We start from the raw sequence: 22,951 nt of genomic DNA on the forward strand, positions 1-22,951 counted from the left end.
TATTTTGTGATATATCATAAAGTTTGAGAGAGCCACTCTCGTATCCTGCGGTTGATTTTCTTTATAATTTGACATTAATACACTTAGCCATTATGCGAAGCTGCTTTTGTACGCATATCATAATTTTGATACTATTATTTCGATCGACTAAATCGGATACTTCCTTCAGGAGTTATTGTGCGCACAACCCAGACAATCAAACGGACGGAGTGACACAGGTATAATATATAGATTTTACAGTCTACATCACACAGATATAATTTATTATTTTCTGTAAAAAGTTTTTACTTTTATTTACTTTACTCTTATTTATTATTTTTCATTTGTAAAAATTGTTTGCATTAATTGTTTATTAAAAAAGATTGACAGTGATCAAAATAATCGAACCTGTGTGTGTATTTTGTAGTAAAATGCAACTCTGATGCAACACAAACTGTCTTATGTAAACGCCAGTTAAATACTGGCTAACAGATATTTCAAGGCGAATAACGATTCACACGTCCCTTACTGTAATTGGTTATTTTCGATCTTTAGAGCTCTGCCAACAGGGTTTTTGTTTTGATTCCCTGTCTTTATCGGTTGTACATTTTATACCTTTCCATTCATTTTGAAATGTGATGCCATATCGCCATATGAATTCCTTGAAAGAGAAGCAACAGAAACGGACGTTTTCTCATTCATTTCGTGTGTGCACAGTCTTTTATTTGTCGTTTTGTGTTGTGTCATCTCATATTTAAGAAGTGGAGTAGTTTGAAGCGCGTGAATTTTCCATTGCGAAAATCTGAAAGAAAATTCCGATTTTTGTAAATAAAAACATAGAAAATATATACCTCAACAGAAGCATAAAAGAGACGAAGAAGAAAACGAAAGCATAACGCTAAAAATAGCTAATTTATGCAAAGCAATTGAAGTGACAACAAACACGGAAAAGTGAAAGTATTTGTTAAAGAAATTGTCCGAAATTGTTGTCGACTTCTGTGTGTGAAAGGTCAGTGGGCTATTAGAAACTAACAGACAGAGGCTTATCAGACAATCGGCAAACTACAGATAGCACAAACATGCTGTTTTTAAGGCGTCTTTTCTCAATGGCTGCGGAACCACTTAATCAGCCCACCGACTTAATTGGATATTTCCAACAACAAACCCCACAAATTCTTAGTGCAGCTGGAGGTGGTGTTGCAGCAGCCACAGGTTTGGAAAGTTTGTCGTGGTTACACAATGTGGCTCCCTGTTTTCCCCTAAGGGGCGAACAAATTCAAGTGATAAATGAACCAAAACATTTCTACGAAACGTTGTTGCAGCGAAGTGCCAGTGCTCGTGAAAGAATTGTCTTGGCTAGCTTATATTTGGGCACTGGCCAGTTGGAAACAAATTTCGTACAGACTCTGAGAAAGACGTTACAACAACAATCATCGCTGAGAGTTAATGTTCTGCTGGATTTTACTCGCGGCACAAGGGGTGAAATGAATTCAAAAACAATGTTGTTACCCCTCATACAAGATTTTAGTGAACAATTCCAGTTGAGTCTGTATCATACACCGAATCTGAGAGGCCTAACAAAACGTCTGGTGCCGGCACGTTGGAATGAACTGTTGGGTTTGCAACACATGAAGGTGTATTTGTTCGATGATGCTGTCCTGATATCCGGCGCAAATCTCTCGAATGACTATTTCACGAATCGCCAAGATCGTTATATTCTTATTGAAGATAAACCCTTAGCTGATTTCTATGCCGGTTTTATATCACGTGTTCAGGAGTTCAGTTTGACGGTACAAAAAGATGCCGAAGTTGGTCTCCATCGTAATTGGCAATATTTACCATATGAGGGAACCAAAGAAGATTTCATAAATACCGCCAAGAAAAGTATAACCGATTTTATGCAAGATGTCTATAAGGAACAACAAAGGGTGTGCAATGAATCGAAGGATGCTGATTCGTGGATATTCCCCTTGGTCGAGATGGGACAAATTGGCATTCATCATGATAGTGTTGTCACAAAGCGTTTGCTGTCGAATTGCATAGAAAATTCTCGTTTGAAATTGGCCACCGGGTATTTTAATCTAACACAGGAATATATGGATACGTTGACGCACAAATGTTTGGCACAATGTAGCATTCTGATGGCACATCCTAATGTGAGTAGGAAATCGAAATTTGTTATGAATGTTTATTAAATTTTGGAATTAATTTATATCCGAACTTGGATTAGATTGAGGGAAAGCAGAATGAAAGTGTGTGTTTTGTGAAGAACTTAGGAATAACTAAGTTAAAGGATCAGCTGAAACTAAGTTACCTTTACAGAAATGTTTTGTTTTGAAAATTTGTAATCCCTTTATCTAGTTGTATTTACGATGAACTTTGGATTGGGAAAAAAAACCTTCTGCTTTGCAGGGTGAGATAAAAAGCTGCAACAATGTCAAACGACATAATTTTAATTTTTTTTTAATTTTATTGAATGAAAGCAAAAAATGTCGGAAAAAGCATCAAATTTTAGAATAAGTTTAGATTTGTTCGAATTTTTCACCTTTGGCCTGAATTGTGGCTTTCAAACGGCCAATGAGACCGTCACACGCTGCCCGAATGTTGCTCTACGGTATTTTGGCCCATTCAAGGCGAAGCGCTTGCTTGAGGTGATCGACACTTTAGTATTTTTTAGTGCCAACCTTGCTTTCCAAAATACTCCAAACACAATAGTCCAACGGATTGGTATCCGGAGATTTTGGTGGCCATTGTGCGCTGGAAATGAAGCGAAAAACCTCATTTGTAATCATTCTTGGGTGACGCGTGCTGAGAATGAGAACTTCAGGCAGATGGCCTTCGAGTTAGGAGAGACATATTTGTGTTTGTAGCAGGAAGTGTTTCCTTAGTTTTTGTCCCTTAGTACGCTTTGCCCATCATTCTGAGCTTGGTTCCTTGCTTCACGTATTTTAAAAAAGTAATGACATGTCCAGAATTGTCGAATCAGAAGGAGACCCTTTTTCTGCTATCTATCTCTTTTGGATTTTCCCTTTATGGTATCAAATAAAAAATCTAGTACATTCCTGCAGGTACTGGAACAGATTACTGATTTTATATTTTTTATTCCAGAACTACAAGAATGTAATTATTTGTTTACTACGATGACAGAATTTGGCTTTATGCTAAACTGAATTTTTAATTTTTGCCTTTTTAATACCAGTACCCTCCTATTTTTAGATTTAGGTGACTTCGCATTTTAGAATCTAGAGATCTCAGGGGGTTAAAAAGTTGCATACAGACTTGCTTTTTTTTTCGCAGTTTTGGATAAAATTTCACATTTCATTTTGATCCTGATTTTAATCTGTATTATTTTTTGTATATTGCAATATTTTAATAATTTTGAAGAAATGTTAATGATATTCCATTCCTCCTTTCACAGGCTAATGGCTTCCAGGGCGCAAAAGGACCTGCCGGCGGAATACCGGCTGCTTACACACTCATAGCTAAGAGCTTCTACGAAAGTTTAGTGCGGCGCAAACAAAACCACCGCGTAAACTTTTTCGAATATGAAAAACAAGGCTGGACCTATCATGCCAAAGGTCTTTGGTATTATCTACCTCAATCGAAATTGCCAAATCTTACACTTATTGGTTCGTCAAACTTTGGTGAACGCTCTGTTAATCGGGATTTGGAAACACAAGTCTGTTTGGTTACCGCCAATGAGGGCCTGAGTCAGAGTCTACAACACGAAAACGAACGTCTCTTCAATCAATCCACCACCGCTGAGAACCAAATAACTACAAGACCTGTACCTCGATGGGTACAGGCTGTGGTTGGATTATTTAGAACATTTTTCTAGAACAAACAAAAAAAACTATAAACTAATTCTAGACGCATAACAGAAAAAACAAAACAAAACTGGTTAATTGTTAAGTTAGTTAATTCTTTCAAATCCTAATGTTGTTTTTGTAAACATAGTTAGAATTATACCGAAAAAAAAAGAAAAGTAAAAACAAATTCGAATTAACCCATATTGAGTTATTGATACAATCAAACGTTCGAAAACATGGCAGAATATTATGAATTTTATTTTTAAAGAAATGTATCATGTGTATCAGTTATTTGTAAAATGTTTATTAATTCATGTGCCTATATTCGTGTCATGTTTCACACACACCCATAAAACATTAATTGACTGCAGCTCAAAGGCCATATTTGTCAAGACGAAATATTCCCAAACTTTTGTGTTTTTCCCCATTTACTTTAAAACAAAATATTAATGCCAAAAATATGTTCTTCTGTGTTCTTATATAGTTATGCTAAAATGATAACTTAATTTTGTTTAGAAATGTATGGATGTGTTTGTGTATGAAATATACATTTTGGGTATGTTTATGTTTAATTGAAAATTAAAAGATATATATTTACATTTGGTCAAGAAGAAAACAAATTGTTGCGTTATTTTATTTTTTTTCATTGTGGGTTAGTTTGATGTTAAAGAGATTATAACAAACATTGAATAATTAGTAGGTTTTATTGGCATACAGGGTGAGGTGAAAAAACTGCAACCAACTTCAGACTGCTGTCATTTCTAAGCCACTCGTCCGACAGCTGTTAAAATTATTCCAGTGACTGTTCATTTCATTGTTTACAAGCGTACAAAAGCATTTTGGTGAGAATTTTCCAGAAAAAAATTTATTCGTGATGGAATTCAAGCGTGATAGTGTTATTTCTTTATATTTGGCTGGAAAACCACAAGTGGCTATCGTTAGAGCACTCCAGCATTTAAATGTGAATAAATCTTTTGTGTCTCGTACCATTACTCGTTACCGTGATACTGGTAGCGTAGCCCGACGTCAAGGAAGTGGACGGAAGAAAACAGCAACATCAGCAGAAATGGTTCGAAAAGTAAAGAAGCGACTTGATCAAAACCCGCATCGCAGTGGCCGAAATGTGGCCATTCGGCAACGATAGACAAATGAGCTCGGGGTAAAGCCATTGAAATTCCAAAAAGTACAAGAATTTATACCGCAACATAAAGAAAATAGACTCAAAAGAGCTAAGAGTTGCTTCGCTTGGCCGAATGCGGTGAACTGCCGAATTTGGTCTTCTCCGATGAGAAAACATTCGTTGTCCAGCAGTTTGTAAACAAACAAAATGATCGTGTTTACTTGCCAAAGAGGTCAGCTGAAAATGTGCACCTTCGGTTGGCCACCAGAACTCAAGCGCCGGCCATGGTGATGGTGTGGGGCGCCATAACAGCCGCTCGTATTAATCGACCGTGGCATCAGAATAAATGCCGAATATTATCGCGAAAATATTACGGAGGGTATATTAAAGCCTTGGGCACACAAACATTTTGGCCGCAGACCTTGGACATTCCAACGGGACATAGCACCTTCGCACTCAGCACGCGCTACCCAAAAATGGTTACAAAATGCGGTTCCTGGCTTCATTTACAGCGCACAATGGCCACCAAAAACCTCCAGATACCAATCCGTTGGACTATTGTGTCTGGAGTATTTTGGAAAGCCAGGTTGGCACTAAAAAATACCAAAGTGTCGATCACCTCAAGCAAGCGCTTATCCGGGAATGGGCCAAAATACCGCAGAGCAACATTCGGACAGGGTGTGACAATTTCATTGGCCGTTTGAAGGCCATAATTCGTGCCAAAGGTGACCAGTTCGAACAAATCTAAACTTATTCTAAACAATTCAATAAAATTAAAAAAAAATTAAAAAATATGGCATTTGACTTTATTGCAATTATTTTATCTCACACTGTATAGAGTGTTGTTTTAAAGAAAAATTCCGGTACAATTACTCTGGCATCTCCCTTAAAAAGGATACGAATTTTGAAACAAACAAAAAAAATAGAAATGATGGACAAAATATAGATATGCATGGACTGGTGGAGAACCTTCTCTGGAATTATGAAAATGTTAATCAACCGATAAGTTTTCATGCCCTGATGCATGCAATCAAAGATTATCTCGCAATCTCTTCCGTCTCTCAGTAAGTAGGCAGGTATTCGACGATGCTGGAGAGAAGTAAAGCTCCACGAGTTTTTGCTGCTGGTGACAAATTCAGAATTTAGTAGCGGAACTACCCGATTCGCGAAGGTAGCCGAATTCTTAACCATGGAGTTAGAACTGGATTTGCAGAAATCAAATCATTCATGTGTGGCTGTTACCAGAACAACAACAACCATAGACAGAGGATATTTGGTGTGCGAAATAGAAACTCTAAAATGTCCCATTATAATTTATGAGTTTGACAAAGCATATCTTTTATACCCTCCACCATAGTGTGGAGCGTATAATAACGGTACCTCCCGATATTCGGTATTTTGAAGATTTTAGCTACATTATTTTTTTAAGTTTCGCATTTGAATATTGTGATGGCTTATTACAAAAGATACCTACGGTGGTCCATGTCGTCGAATAGTCCCTAATATAACAGCTACTTTCGGCAGTTTTAAGATTTTAACAGAATTTTTAACGGATTTTATTGTTTTTGAGAATTATTAAATTCGTTCCAAATGGTGGACTTGTTGTTTACTTCTTTATGCTTTCTTTGAAATTTTTCAAGGTCCTTCCAAATAGTAAAGATTATTAAAAGTTAGACTGGGCCGAACTCAGCTCCTTTTTCTTGTTCATTTTGGATTCTTAAATTGTAATCCTGCAAAAAGTTTTTCAAAATTGTTCTATAATTTGGCATATCCACATCTTTTAAATATCTTAACGATTTTAAAAAAATATTAAGTGTTGGTTAGTGTGTTCAGTCCCTGAAGGACCATCCAACGTATTCACCCGTTTTTATGTTGGAAGATTGATCAATCTTCCAACATAAAAACGGGCATAGATCATATTTTTTAAAGAAAATCCAGGCATTTCATTCATCATTCATCGCGCCTTTTAAACAATATTGCTTTGTTGCATCTACTTCTGAATAATTCTGACAGAAAGCGGGCATAGCCTCAGGGGTGTATTTCTGTACTTTTACGAAGCTGTTCTACCTCCTTATTGTACTATGCTAGAAACCCTCGATATGTGGATATTGTGAGCCAAAATTGGCAGTAGTTGTAATCAACTACTACTTGCCATGCCTTTGTACTGGTACCACGCAAAAACCATCCATGAAACAATGCTAACTTTTTTCAAAGTTTTACACAAAAAAATGTAGGCTGCATCTTGACAGACCGAAATCTTTATTTGACCTAAAGTTTTGAGCTATTCACAAATATTTATTCTTTATAAGGTTTTCGACATTTTTTTTATTTGATATATAATTTAAATGCTTCATATATTGTTTGTAAGAGACATCTATTGAAGTTACCATTCAATGCAATTGTAGGTTTTGCGAACGCCATCTATATTTTAGGGTTGTCTTGTTTCCAAAATGGTAGCAGTAAAATACTTTTCATGGGACGATACACAAAACATTCATCGTTTCCCTATATCATGTTATCCATGCATGGGATGTTCATTATTTGACTTTATTTTTATTGTTGTTATTAAGTTATTATTATTACCATTACCAGTTTTATATTTAAATAATTCGTTTTAAAAAAGCCTCACAATGTGAACCTCCCTATTGCACAGCAAACAAATCGATATTATTTTTGCCTTCTTTGTTTCTTCTTCCATTCGTAAACAACAACTCTCTTGCATGTGTGCAATTCTTCTCTCCAATAAAAAAAACTCTCCCTAATTAAAACTTCAACAAAATTAACAAAATATTAATTTCCTATTTATATTTTATATAAAAAAAGATTATTTTATACAACATTTTTCATTATATGTAGTAAAAATATTGTTTCCTTAACAAAATTTCACGATCATAACAAGTGTAGCAAGTAGTTGTCGGCCGCCGTTGCTGTTAACGCCGTCAACGTGTAACAGCCAACTTCATTTTCTTCGAAGTGTCAGTTGTGAAAACACATTCGAAGAAGTTGGTTTGTGCGAGCGGAGAGTTTGTTTACGTTCGTTCGGTCGGTCGGTCGTAGAAATCAACAATACGAGTTCGTGTATGTGTGCGAAACGCGATCGTTCGTTGTTGTACTTGTTGCTCTTACAAATCGTAACTGTTAAATTTGCAAATTACATTTGTTTTGTTTACGAAAATTTTCGGGAAAAAATAGAATAAATAAACAAAAGAAATTATTTTAGAAAATTAAATCTTCCTGATTAATAAAAGAAAACAAGTGAATTATAAAAGAGAATAATAGCAAGAAATACAAATAAAACAACAAATCATTTTAATTGATTGAAAGAAATTCTTTTATAGAGAGTAAATCTCAAGAAGTGGCTACTCAAAGTGTTTTGCTTCATCCGTTGAAAATCGAAAAAGGTGGATTGCAAGTTTTAAAAGTAAAGTTTCAATAATAAATCAATTTTTAGTGGATATTGGATACCCTCAAAAACGAAAAGAATAACCCAAGGATTATCATCGCAGCTGGATATTATTGTTTGCACGAAGAACGGGGAAGAAGAGATAGAGTGAACAAAAGGTATAGAAAAAGGAAATGACATGACATTTATATTTGTGGTGGAAGCAGGTTCATAGTTGGCTGTAGTGAGTGCATTGCTAGTGGCGACTTAACACTTTTCCAGCCAGCAGATGCTCCTAGGATGTTCATTAAGTGGAAGTCATGTAATAATTAATTAAAGTATGGATGTTTGCTACGGTTTTATACTTTGAAATGTGTTCTGGTTTAGGGACTGGGGATGCGAGTGGATTTTTTTCGGAAAGGGATATTTTCAAAAAATGTGAATTAAAATGTAATAGGGTAAGTGTGCCTAAGTTCGGCATGTCCCAGTAGTCGGCAGTTTTTATTTTTAAGCCCAAATAAATGAAAGTTTTATAACTAAATGTATTTTGTTTACTTCAAATATATTGTCAGCTATCTTTGTGTACAATTTCGCTAAGAAAAGATGATTTATTTTAATAAAATTTAAATTTTTGTCTGTGAAGGTCCTCAACAATCCATATTCTTAAGAAAAGTACAATAAAGACGTCGAATCAGTTTAACTAAACAAAAATATTATATTTTAATGAATTAATTTATTATTATTTTTAATTATTCTTACAAAAAAAATTGGTATGCCGACTGTTGGAACATACCATACCGACAATTAGCAAGAGGTGCCGACTACTGGCAAAAAAGCAATGTTTTAATAAAACTACAAATTTATAAAATTTAATAAAAAGTTATTAAAACTTTATTTATTATTGCAAAAACTATACAAAATTTCGAATCTGAATAAATTAAATTTGTAATAATTGAAAAGTTCCACTCAGAATGGTGAGCGATTAAAAACGCGAAAATCATAAAAGTGCCGACTACTGGTACACTTACCCTATTTAAACAAGTTAAATGGTATCAGCCGGTTTTGCTCACAGATGTATACCCTCAGCCAATGTTCGATTTTTTAAATATATATTGTGACCTGTGTTATGATTATTCAAATTGTTGACCCTCCATGGCGAAAGTTACGAAGGAATGGAACAATATTGACAATTTCGTATCGGACCTAAATAAATATGATATAAATATTGCGATGTTCCAGGTTTGGACAATATCGACTGGACTATATCGACACTTTATATGAGATATGTGATAATTTTTAGGAAATGTTAAAATGTGCGGGAGTAAACAGATATAGTCGAATGTATTCCATTTTCGTGCTTCATCAAATACAGATGAAAATATTGGTATGGCCAAAATTACAAGAAAAAGGGACATTTATATTTAATTTTATGCGAAATTAAGAAATAGCAACTTGTAAGGAATCGCTGACTTTTTCACAAGTTATGACATATAATTACCAGAAGGTGTTAGCAGATTCACAACAGATCTTGCAAAAATGTTTGGATGTGTGAAATTTGAAGAGACATATAATTTGAAGTTATGACATATAATTACCAGAAGGTGTTAGCAGATTCACAACAGATCTTGCAAAAATGTTTGGATGTGTGAAATTTGAAGAGAGTTTGAGGCTTATATCGCGTTTTTCAAAATTTTTAGCACTTTGTGGGGGAGGTACTATAAGAAATGGATCGATATATCCCACCTTCACAGCAGATCTTGTGTTAGTAGAAATAATGGGATGTGTGAAATATGAAGAGAACCGCATGATTATTTCGGATTTTATAATCGTTTTGATTATTCAAAACGTTGACCCATTGCTGGAGAGGTACCAGAAGGAATGGTCCGATCTCCACTATTTATCTTGTGTTGATAGAAATATCGAGATCTGCCAATTTTGAAAGGATTCAGATGTTAATTTCGCGTTTTAAGACCTTCATGGAAATTCAAAATTTTGACCTCTTGTGGGGGTGGTACCAGAAGGAGTGTACCGATATATCCCATCTTCACATCAGATCTTGTGTTAATAGAAATATTGGGATGTGTGAAATTTGGTGAACGTTGAATGCTTATTTCGCGTTTTATGAACGTTTTGTTTTTCAAAATCTTAAACCCTATTTGGAGGAGGTATCAGGAGAAATTGTCCGATCTCTACCAAATTTATAACAGATTTTATGTTGATGGATATATTGAGATGTGCAAGTTTGAGTGGAATCGGATGTTAATTTCGCGTTTTATGAACTTCATGGATATTCAACATTTTGGCCATTGTGGGGATGGTACCAGAAGGTGTAGACCAATATATCCCATCTTTACAGAAGATTTTGTGTTGGTAGAAATAATGGGATGTGTGAAATATGAAGAGAACTGCATGCTTATTTCGAATTTTATAATCGTTTTTATTTTTCAAAACTTTAACCTTTTAGGGGGAGGTACCAGAAGGAATGGTTCCATCTCTACCATATTTATAACAGATCTTATGTTGATAGAAATATTGAGATGTACCAAGTCTGAATGGAATCCGATGTTAATTTCGCGTTTTATGAATTTCATGGATATTGAAAATGTTGACCCTTTTGTGAGGAGGTGCCAGAAGCAGTGGACCGATATATTCCATCTTCACAGCAGACCTTGGTTTAATAAAAATATTGTGATGTTTTTAATTCCATCTTCACAGCAGACCTTGGTTTAATAAAAATATTGTGATGTTTTTAATTTGAAGGTGGATTGGTCATCACATTTTATTACAGTTAATTATTCAAAATTTTGACCCTTTTGTTTGGGGGAGGTACTTGATGGATTGGACCGATATTGTCCATTTTGGCACCTTATCTAGTACTCATGTAAATATTAGAATTCGGATCATCCTTTCTCTTTTTGTGCAGTAAAATATTTTTTTTGAAAATTTCGACCTTTTGTGGGCGTGGTACCAGAAGAAGTGAACAAATATTGCCCATCTCCGAACTCGATCTAAGTTTGGTAAAAATATTCCGATGTACCAAATTTGGATCAAATTGGGCACTTCCTTCGAGAGGTAACCTACGCACCAGCCAGCCAGACAGACAGACATAGCTAGATCGACTCCAAATGTCCTAAAACGGATTTGGTCCAAAAAGACCTAGGGTCGAAAATCGTTATTTCATTGAGGCACGGTCATAGTCATAAGGTTGAGGGTATAATAGAGACATGAAAATCATGTTATAGAATTAGTCAGAATTTTTTTAATACAGATATACCATATGGCTTTGATTATAACAAAATATATTTAACGAACGTTGATCTTTCAAATTTTAGGGGTTTTGTGAATAACCTATTGTCCATAAGCAATATTTGAAAACAGTGGAGGACAAAGAATGGATGAGACATTTTCCGGCAGCCGGTCCATATATTCTACTGCGTAGATAAATCTACGACCCATATCTTGAACAAGTTGTCTATATTTCAGTTAGACTCTCTAGTTTAGTAAAAAAATCTCAGATTTTTTGAAAATTATTCCAGAGTAGGTATCTGTACCCTGATTCCGGGAAAGTTATTTTTAATTGGGAGGAAGACCCGGATGCCCGAATTTTTGTTCCAAAAGTATGGGTCCAAGACCTGGGTTAAACCCGAACCTACTAAGACCGATATGGACAATATATGTATAATTTGAAAGCTAATAATAATGCCTGCCAAACAAGTGGTCACAATTTTTAGAAGGCGAGGAAGACCCCATTTTGGTTGGGTAAAATGTTTGCCAAATAAAAGCTGACACTATAACCTTTTCCAAACTGCTACAATATTATTATCTTTTTTGAATCCAGAGATATGGATCTTAGAGCCCGGACGATTCGATTATGTTCTGACCATTTGATCACTTGTTGGATAGGTATTTCCTATATGGTCCGTATAAGTTTAATTGGTTGGGGTCTAACTTGTTTGGGGGATCCGGGTCGGTCTCCCAAGAAACAAATACTTTCCCAGAATCAGGATTCTGGAAAAAATTTGTAAAGAAGACTTGAGAATTTTTTCTAAACTAATGTTGTTCCAAAAAATACCTTGTTTTTAACCTATGTTTGTTCCAGTATTGTACAGCCGCGAGTTCTGTTACATTTTCCAAATAAGATTTATAGTTCTGTGGAATTTAAATTTATTTATTTCAATTATTTTAGGTATATTCCGTAAAGTTTAATTCTCAATGGCCTAGAAAATTGTCCATAAAATTAGGAACACGTTTTTAAAAATTGTTTTTTTTTCTCTACATTATTTTATGGCCTGAAATACCTTATCCGTTCAAATCGTGACTCATTATTTGCAGGTCTTTCACAAAATAAAACCACTCCTCCCACTTAAATCTACAAAAATAAAAGATTTGATCACTATTTCCAATTTATTTGTTTTACTTTCTCCATACATCCCTCTCTCTCTCTGTCACTCAATCAGCTGACCATTATGTTCATTCACAAAAAAATGTGTTTATATTTTTTATTTGTTTTTATTGCCATTTTATGAGCCAAATTATCATATTGCGAACTACAATTTGATGGGCCAAAAATGTTTAGTTATTAATATTTTCGCATCTCCTCCTCAGCGTCATATTTGCCTCCATTAAGAAAACATTTCGATCAACAGTTATCCATTCATCGCCAAAATGTAATCAATATTTGTTCGATAAAACGTTTTTGTTTTTTCCTTAGCTCATTGACTTTTAATTAGCTGACCAAGATAATAAACAATTTTGTTGTTGTCCAGTTTTTTTGTCTACTAACTTTTTCCGGCCATTGTTTGTAAACAAAAATCGATAGTATTTTTTAAAAAATAAATTTCGCATAAATATTTATTTACGGATTTATGGTATTTGGAACTTAATTAAATTTACAATTGTTTATACAAGCGAGATAGGTTCTTTTAAACGTAAGTGTGTAAGAGCTAAGAAGAGCAAAACGGAAGTTTATTCGACATAATGTAAAAATTCTTCTTTAAGGTAATGGCAAATAAAAAATGATTTCAAGAAGTTAAAAAGTATCACTCGGTTATAAGTATCAGCCTTGCGTTATGATTATTCCAACTGTTGACTCTTTATGGGAGAGGTTCCAGCATTGTCCGTCAGCTTAGTATTTGACCTAAGTCTGACATACATATTACAAAGTGCCAGATTTGGACTATACCGACTACTTCCTTTACATTTTATGAGAAACGTGATTATTTTGTAAAATGATGAAATATGAATGAGGTCCACCGAAATATTCCTCTTCATCTAATACTGACACAAAAATATTTGTATGTTTTTTTAAAGAAAAATATTGAACTTCTTTGGCGGAGTATCAAATGAAGGTTGACCAATATATTCTATATTCACATCAGATCTCTGATTGAGAGAAATATTTAGATATACCAAATTTGAAAACCATCACTAATAGGTTTTGCGTGTTAAGAGAGATATAAATACTGAAAGTTGTGACGCTTTGTGGGGGAGTTACCAGAAGGGGTATACCGATATATCCCATCTTCACACCAGATCTTTTATTAGTATAAATATTGGAATGAGCGAAATATGGAAAAAGTCAGATGCTTATTTCGAATTATATGAGGGTTTTTTTACACCCTCAGCCATATGGCTAGGGAGCATATTATTTGATTCAGCCAAAACGTGCCTCATTAAAATAATGGGCTTAGACCTTATGTCTCTTTGGACCAAATCCATTTCCGGACATTTGGAATCAACCCAGCGATGTCCGTTCGTCTGTCTGTCTGGCTGGTGCACACGATAACTCTCGAAGGGAGTATCCGATTTGATCCAAACTTGGTACATCGTAATATAATTATTAAAGTTAGATCGAGTTCGGGAATGGGCAATATCGGTCCACTCTTTCTGGTACCTACACCAAAAAAGATTGAAATTTTCAAAAATATATATTTTACTGTACAAAAAGAGAAAGGATAATCCGACCTTTGCATATCCTAATAATTGCATCAGTGCTAGCTCAGGTGCGAAAATGGACAATATCAGCCCACTCCAACTAGTACATCCCCCACAAAGGGTCAACATTTTGATTAATTATAACTCTTACAAAATGTGATGTAAGAGTCCGATTGTTTTCAAATTACATACATCACAATATTTTTATTAACCCAAGGTCTGGTGTGAAGATGGAATATATCGGTCCACTCTTTCTGGTACCTCCCCCACAAAGGGTCAAAATTTTAAATATCCATGAAGCTTATAAATCGCCGAAATAATATCCGATTCCATTCAGACTTGTAACATCTCAATATTTTAATAAACTCAAGATCTGTTATGAAAATGGTAGATATCAGACCTTTTTTCTGGTACCACCCCCACAAAGGGTCAAAGTTTTGAATAAGCAAAAGGATCATAAAAATCGAAATAAGCATCCTTTTCTCTTCAAATTTCACACATCCCATTATATCTACTTAATCGAGATCTGCTACGAATATGAGATATAGCGGTCAACTCCTTCGGGTACCTCCCCCACAAAGGGTCAAAATTTTGAATATAAATGAAGCTTATAAAACGCGAAATTAACATCCGATTCCATTCAGACTTGGTACATCTCAGTAGAGATCGGAGCACTCCTTCTGTTACCTCCCCCACAAAGGTTAAACAATTTGAATATACACGAAACTCATAAAACGAGCATCAAGAATCCCACATGGGTTCGAGGTTATATATAAAGTGTGAAAAGGGAGGGCTTCAGTCGACTATATCTAGTAACTCACCCACATGTGAACATTTTCTCAAAATTATTACATATCTCATATAAAGTGAAGGAAACAGGCGATATAATCCGAACCTGGCGCTTTGCAATATTTATATTATATTTATTTAGGTCCAATACGAAATGGAAAATATTGGTCCATTCCTTCGGCACCTACTCCATAGAGGAGCAACAGTTTGAAAAATCATAACAGAAGTCAAAATGTATTTAAATAATCGAATATTGTTAATAACAGAACTCAAATTTGCTCAATTTACTCGCGGGTGAAAAATACTCATGAGCGGGAGAGCTCTCCATTCCGATCATCTGTTTTTTCATGGAAGCGCTCGATAGTTACTCTTGATTGAATAAGAGTGCGAGTCCAAATGCTCGAATTGGAATAAGAGTTTACTCTAATTGTCTATTTCTCTAAGGCAATCGAAGGGCTTCGTTCCATTTTATTCCAATGAAATCCAGTTTGGACTGTATTTATTTTCTAAGAAATGTTTTGGTTTATTTTGGCATTTAATTCTCAGTTTTTATAAGTAATAAAATACACCTTCCTATTAAAATGAAGGTGTATTTTTACGTAGACATACATCTGTATTACAGCCATTCGAAAGAAAGCTATGAGGGAGAAACACAACTAAACTCGATTTCAAGTGACTGCCCTCATTTCGTTTTCATTGTCGAACGCCTTTGAGAAACTGGACATAATAGGGCGATAATGACATTTGCTTTTGTGTCAGTTGCGAATGTTTGTTGAAAAATTCACATAGGTACTTACAAATGAAACAGCAATATGATAAAAAAAAACTAAAAGAGTACTCGACAGAGTAGAATCTCTCTAGAAACTTTTATTCCCACTCGAAAACAAGCAATGCATACTCGTTCTTATCCGAGTGGGATGGAAAAAATAAAGTATTATCCATATTCGTATTCTCGATATCATTATTTTACACGCATTATTACTTCCGCTCAAATTCGAGCGAGTTTCACTCTCTACCACCGACCTAGTCAAAGTAGAGGGTGTTTTTTAAATAAAAATAATTTTAGAGCATTTGGCTTGATGATATCTTTTTTGTCAGTAGGGCATCCGAGGCTTCCTCGGGGCTCTCTACTCGAATTTGAGCAAGCTTTTCAGAGGTCTAATTAGTATACTCTTCCCACCGAATTTATTTATTATTGCTGTTTTACTCAAATTCGAGCGAGTTTCACTCTCTACCACCGACCTAGTCAAAGTAGAGGGTGTTTTTTAAATAAAAATAATTTTAGAGCATTTGGCTTGATGATATCTTTTTTGTCAGTAGGGCATCCGAGGCTTCCTCGGGGCTCTCTACTCGAATTTGAGCAAGCTTTTCAGAGGTCTAATTAGTATACTCTTCCCACCGAATTTATTTATTATTGCTGTTTTACATACAAATTGTACCTATTTTTCCCATAGTCATCTGTGAAGTTTTACCTCTAAACAAAGTCTTTGCGACTCCAAGTTTCCCAACCATTATTTCTATTTTAAATACGCATTAAAAATATCCCCAAAAATATTCACACAACAAAATTGTATTTTAAATGAAATTAAGCTTGTTACCAGTTTTTTCTGTGCATATTTAATTTATTACCGAATTATTTTCGTAATCGTCAGAGGCATTTTTTGTGGCTGTTGTCCGCCTTATTATTAATTGTTGAGGTTGTTGTTAAGTTATGTATTTTTTAAGGGGGGGGGAGGGCATTGTAACAACTCCGGCTACCATAAAAAGACAAATGATGAATTTACAATATGATCGATGTCTATTTATATTTCTGGTCATTTGCATTGATATATGCGGACATAAATACACTTGTTGGGCTGTCTGTCTGTCCAGTCAGCCTTATGGCTACATATTGCTGATTTAAATTAATTTCATTTAGGTATTGGATATTTGTTTACCAAATAACGTGCCGGGATTTATAAATTATTGAATTTATAGCAGGAGGATCTGCAGAATATTCTTTATTGTGAAATTTGAAGTTACGTTCAAATTTAAGGGGAAATAAAAATTATTTGAATATATGACCCGTTTTTTATAAAAAGATTTAAAACAAATTTAAATATAATATAAACATTTTTTTAAATAATTTTCTTAAAAAAAAAAAACAAAAAAATCCAAGGAAATTGTTTTTAAAATTTTTTTTTCGAGAAGAATAAATTATTGTATGAAATTATGTATTTAACTACATGTTTAATTTATATTAAAAATTCATGCTCTACAGGGTGAGATAAAAAACTGTAACAAAGTCAAACGCCATATTTTATATACTTTTTTTTTTTTTAATTTATTGAAATGTAGGAAATAGGATCAAATTTAAGAATAACTTTAGATTTGTTCGAAGTGATTACCTTTGGCACGAATTATGGCCTTCAAACGGCCAATGAAACCGTCACAGGCTGCCCGAATGTTGCTATTTTGGTCCATTCCCGGCGAAGCTCTTGCTTGAGGTGATGGACAGTTTTTTTATTTTTTTAGTGCCAAAATACTCTGGACACAATAGTCAAACGGATTGGTATCCGCAGATTTTGGTGGCCATTGTGCTCTAGAAATAAAGCGAGAAACCTCATTTTGTAACATTTCTTGGATGGCGCGTTCTGTGTGCCATGGTGCTGAGTCCTGTTGGAATGTCCATGGCCTGCGGCCAATATGTTTGCGAGCATTTATTCTGATGCCGCGGTCGATTAATACGAGGGGAGAGCGACCATCGGTGTGTTATGGCGACCCACACCAGCACCATGGCCGGTGCTTGAGTTCTGGTAGCCAACCGAAGGTGCACATTTTCAGCTCGGCAGTTCACCACTTTCGGCCGAGTGAAGCAACTCTTTAGCTCACGAGCCATTTTTCGGCCACAACATTTTAATGCTGGAGTGCTCTAACGATAGCCACTTGTGGTTTTCCATCCAAATATAAAGAAATCACACTATCACGCTTGAATTCCATCACGAATAACTTTTTTCTGAAAAATTCACACCAAAATGCTTTTGTACGCTTATAAAAAATATAATAAGCTGTCACTGAAATAATTTTAAAAGCTGTCGAACGAGTGGCTTAGCAATGACAGCAGTCTGAAGTTGGTTGCAGTTTATTCATCTCACCCTGTAGGTTATTCATCTCACCCTGTAGGTTGGAAAATGTGGCTAAAATTATCAAATTATATAGGGGCTATACGCTATATATCTTGGATCGATATAGCCCATCTTCGAACTTGACCTGCCTGCAAACCAAAGACAGATCGGTGCAAATTTAGCTTTCTATATTTATTCCTTTGACTCTAGCGAAATTACAACAGGCGGACGGACGGACAGGGCTAAATCGTTTTAGAACTTTACACTGATCAAGAATATATATATATATATACTTTGTTGGGTCTAAAATTATTTCGATGAGTTGCAAACGGAATGACGAACTTAATATACCATCCATACTATGTGGAGGGTTTAAAAAATATGACAACAAATAAAAAGATACTTACAATAGCAAATATTTACGCGATTTTTTTAAACTTTGCGCTTATTAGCCAAGAGGCCATTTCGAATTGGGGAGAATTGTCAAAATCAATTCAGCCGTTATTGAGTTACATGTGTAGAAACTAACTGGTTTTTGGTCCATTTTACCTTCTAAACATTATGTAAAGATACTCTTAACCCGTGCAAAATTCCACGTCGATCGGTGTGCAATTGTGATATGAAGAGATTTTCCCGCTGTTAGTCCATTTCAATCCTTAAATATTTTGCGATCATCTACCCAAAAATAGGCTTCTATTCTGACCGAAACTCCATGAAATTTCGTGTGAATCGGACCATAATTACGACCAGTAACGTTAACGTTAAATTAACATGGACTGACAGACGGATGGACACACATCGCTGGATCGACTCAGCTCGGCGAGATTGGAATAAGGATTTCGATCGATATATAACATCAAGGATCTAAAACCAAGATTTCGATATGTTAGAAACTTTTTTGTCCAGTCAAACTTATAATACCCCCAACACATTCTGTTGTAAGATTTAAATGTGAACATTTCGAAAAACTGAATAAAATGTTTATAACAAGTAAAAGAGCTGTAAGTTCGCCCGGTCCGAACTTTGAACACCCTCCACCATTTGGAACGAATTTATCAATTTTCAAAAAATAAAATCCGCAAAAATTCTGTTAAAATCTTAATAATACCGAATGTAGCCGTTATATTAGTATCTATACGACGACGTGGACCTGCGAAACTTGAAAAAAAATCGATGAATAATATAGCTAAAATCATCAAAGTACCGAATATCGGGAGTTACTGTTATATGGAGGCTATACGAAGACGTGAACCTGCATAGACAATTTTCTGTCATAGGCTGTAGTATCCATTACGAACATTAAATACCAAATTTGAAACAATTCCGGTGAATAATGTCGCTTAAATCACCAACTTAATATACCCTACATACTATGGTGGAGGGTATAATAATTAGCTATTGTAAAAGAGTGTAGAAATAAAAACAAAAAATAAAAACAATATTTAATGTTAATTAGCTAAAGGCTCCTTACATCTGACTTACTAACTTTGTTGCTGTTTTTTTTTTTATTTTAAATAAGCCCATTTATTTTAAAACACCTACTTTTGGCAAATTATTGCAAATTTCTCTGTTGAGTTTTTAATGAAAGTGAAAATCCATTTATTTACGACGACATCAAAACAAAATTATTACCTTCTCTTTTAGTGGTTTGTTTCGTTTTTTTTTTCTGGGGAAGGTGGTAAATGGTCAGTGAGGAATAAAAAGAAAAATGAAAATATTAAAAACAATAAATTGTACACTTTGTTAAAATACCATAAAAGTAACACTTTTGTAATTTTGGGTCAGGGATGGAAAAATGCAATTTCAAAAAGTTGCTTGGAATGCAGAAGTTGTTTTTCCTGGGTGTAAATACATCCTCTTACTCACTTTCAGAGAGAGAACAAACTTTGTAACTTCACAAAAATGAACACTCGACATAAAACATAAACAAATGTTTATAAAATCTAGCATTTTATTGAAATCCATTCATTTACTTTCAAAACAGTAGTAGTAACATTTGCCAGCTTCCAACGGTTTTGTAACTCTACACATGGTGTCTTTTGTTTAAACTTATATCAACAATAAAAAACATAAGCATAGATAATACAAAACACACAAAAGCAGCATAATTTTTAATTGTTTAAGCTTTCATTACACAGAAGATAGAAAGAGATCCGGAGGCTTAATAATTATGACAATGGTGGGCCATAAAAATTATATTTACCATTTTATCTCCAAACAAATGGGCTTAAGATCGGATGAGTGCTACTTTTTTGTGGGAAGTCTTCACTTTCTGTATGCCTCGTTCTCTCTCTCTTTCCCTCGCTCTTTACGTTTGAAGAATAAGAAGATACTTTTGCCCGTTGTAGTTTTTTTGTGTTTGTGGAAGATTATCAATAAGACATAACTTTATGACCATGTCATAAATTATGAATAATTCTTTCCAGTTTATTGGCCAGCCAGACATCTGGCTAATTTTATAGTCAAGTTTTATTCTTGTGAGAAAAGCATAATTAAATGGGATTAATACTTTTTTAATATTTATATTTTTTTCTTCTGTCGGTTTTACAATGAGTAGGATGTGTTGTATGACACCATTGCTGTAATCAATAAATGGTTATGAAATAATTAAATAAAGAGAAATATCTTAAAACTATCTATGTTTAAAGCACCTCTAAATGTCTTATTTAAAACTAAATTACGGCGACAGCACTAAAACATTTATTTAAAAATGTCGAAAGACATAAAAGAATAATTTTGTAAAATCCAAGAAAAAAAAAATAAAAAATCCATGTCAACGGAGAACATATTTTAATATTTCCCAAAAAAATTAAAAATCAAATAAAAAAGCTGTAAGTTCGTCCGGGCCGTAATTTGAGTACCCTCCACCATTTGGAACGAAATTTGGCAATTTTCAAAAAAAAAAAAAGAAAAGGAAAGAAATAAATAAAATCCGTTAAAAATTCTGTTAAAATCTAAAAAATACCGAAAGTAGCAACTTTTTTAGGTTCTTTACAACGATGTGGATCTGCATAGGCAACTTTTGTCATAAGCCATTACAATATTCAAATGTGAAACTTGAAAAAAAAAATCGGTGAATAATGGTAGCTATAATCATCAAAATACCGAATATAGAGAGGTACCATGTGGCTATACCAAAATGTGGACCTGAACTTTTCTGTCCATTACGAACTTCGAATACCAAATTTGAAACAATGTGGACTTGAACTTTTCTGTCCATTACGAACTTCAAATACCAAATTTGAAACAATTCCGGTGAATACAGGGTGAGATGAAAAAACTGCAACCAACTTCAGACGGCTGTCATTTCCAAGCCATTCGTTCGACAGCTGTTAAAATTATTCCGGTGACAGCTCATTATATTGTTTACAAGCGTACAAAAGCATTTTGGTGAGAATTTTTCAGAAAAAAAGTTATTAGTGATGGAATTCAAGCGTGACAGTGTAATTTCTTTATATGTGGCTGAAAAACCACAAGTGGCTATGGTTAGAGCATTCTAGGATTTAAATGTGAATTAATCTTTTGTGTCTCCTACCATCGCTCGTTACCGTGATACTGGTAGCGTAGCCCGACGTCAAGGAAGTGGACGGAAGAAAACAGCAACATCAGCAGACATGTTTCGAAGAGTAAAGAAGCTACTTGATCGAAACGCGGGTCGCAGTGATTGAAAAATGGCTTGTGAGCTGTACATATCGCAATATTCCATTCGGCAAATATAGAAAAGTGAGCTCGGCGCAAAGCCATTGAAATTTCAAAAAGTGGAAGAGCTTACATCGCAACAGAAAGAAAATAGATTCAAAAGAGCTAAGAAGTTGCTTCGTTTGCCGAGAGTGGTGAGCTGCCGAATTTAGTGTTTTCCGAGAAAACATTCGTTGTCCAGCATTTTTTAAACAAACAAAATTATCGCGTTTACTTGCCAAGGAGGTCAGCCGAAAATGTGCACCTTCGGTTGGCCACCAGAACTCAAGCGTCGGCCATGGTGACGGTGCGGGCTGCCATGTTCGCTCTCCGCTCGTATTAATCGGCCGTGACATCAGAATAAATGCCGAATATTATCGCGAAAATATTCTGGAGGATGTATTAAAGCCTTGGGCACGCAAACATTTTGGCCGCTGACATTGGACATTCCAACAGGCCTCAGCACCATCGCACTCAGCACGCGCCACCCAAGAATGGTTACAAAATTAGGTTCCACGCTTCATTTCCAGCACACAATGGCTACCAAAATCTCAGGATACAAATCCGTTGGACTATTGTGTCTGGAGTATTTTGGGAAGCAAGGTTGGCACTAAAAAATACCAAAGTGTCGATCACCTCAATCCCTTCGCCGGGAATGGGCCAAAAAACCGCAGAGCAACATTCGGGCAGCGTGTAAAGGTTTCATTGTCCGTTTGAAGGCATATGACCTCGTGCCAAAGGTGACCAATTCGAACAAATCTAGACTTATTCTAAAATTTGATGCTATTTCCGACATTTTTTGCTTTCATTCAATAAAATTAAAAAAAAAAAAAATAAAAATTATGGCGTTTAACTTTGTTGCAATTTCTTTATCTCATCATGTAAAGGGCTTGTCAAATCCAGTTAAAATTTCCTGGAGGTCTTCTCATAATATTCAAAACTTCACGTTAATAGACCAGAGGTCTTCTCAAAATATTCTTAGGAATTTCACATTTATATTCCTGATGCTAATTTTCAAATTGTTCTTAAAAATCCACGTTAAATTCCAGAGGATCCTTTCTAAAATATTCTTCAAAAGTATACTTTAAAATACCTGAAGGTCTTTTTAAAATATTCTTAAAAATCGCATTGCCTTGTTAGTCCTTTTCGAAATATT

The 22,951-nt window shown here is 34.8% G+C and overlaps 2 protein-coding genes across 2 annotated transcripts in view; both read left to right on the top strand.

The window, feature by feature from the left end:
- The first annotated feature begins 580 nt into the window (after positions 1 to 580).
- LOC101895492 (CDP-diacylglycerol--glycerol-3-phosphate 3-phosphatidyltransferase, mitochondrial) lies at positions 581 to 4,408 on the top strand. The gene is made up of 2 exons (XM_005186096.4): positions 581 to 2,135; positions 3,398 to 4,408. The coding sequence occupies exons 1-2, from the start codon at positions 1,059 to 1,061 to the stop codon at positions 3,815 to 3,817; spliced, it is 1,497 nt and encodes a 498-aa protein (XP_005186153.1). The 5' UTR covers positions 581 to 1,058; the 3' UTR covers positions 3,818 to 4,408.
- A 3,466-nt stretch (positions 4,409 to 7,874) lies between these two features.
- LOC105261998 (uncharacterized) overlaps positions 7,875 to 22,951 on the top strand; it is a 231,776-nt gene continuing 216,699 nt past the window's right edge. Inside the window, exon 1 of the mRNA XM_059118726.1 lies at positions 7,875 to 8,469. The gene's annotated coding sequence lies outside the window, so the exon portion shown is untranslated. The remainder of the gene's footprint in view (positions 8,470 to 22,951) is intronic.

Source organism: Musca domestica, unplaced genomic scaffold (assembly GCF_030504385.1).
Source record: "Musca domestica strain aabys unplaced genomic scaffold, Musca_domestica.polishedcontigs.V.1.1 1, whole genome shotgun sequence".
Classification (NCBI taxonomy): Eukaryota; Metazoa; Arthropoda; class Insecta; order Diptera; family Muscidae; genus Musca; species Musca domestica.

Bases quoted from the DNA above. Each gene is read 5' to 3' on its own strand.
- LOC101895492 (XM_005186096.4), top strand. From the start codon at position 1,059: ATGCTGTTTTTAAGGCGTCTTTTCTCAATGGCTGCGGAACCACTTAAT. The intron at 2,136-3,397 runs GTGAGTAGGAAA...CTCCTTTCACAG, and splicing joins TTCTGATGGCACATCCTAAT to GCTAATGGCTTCCAGGGCGC.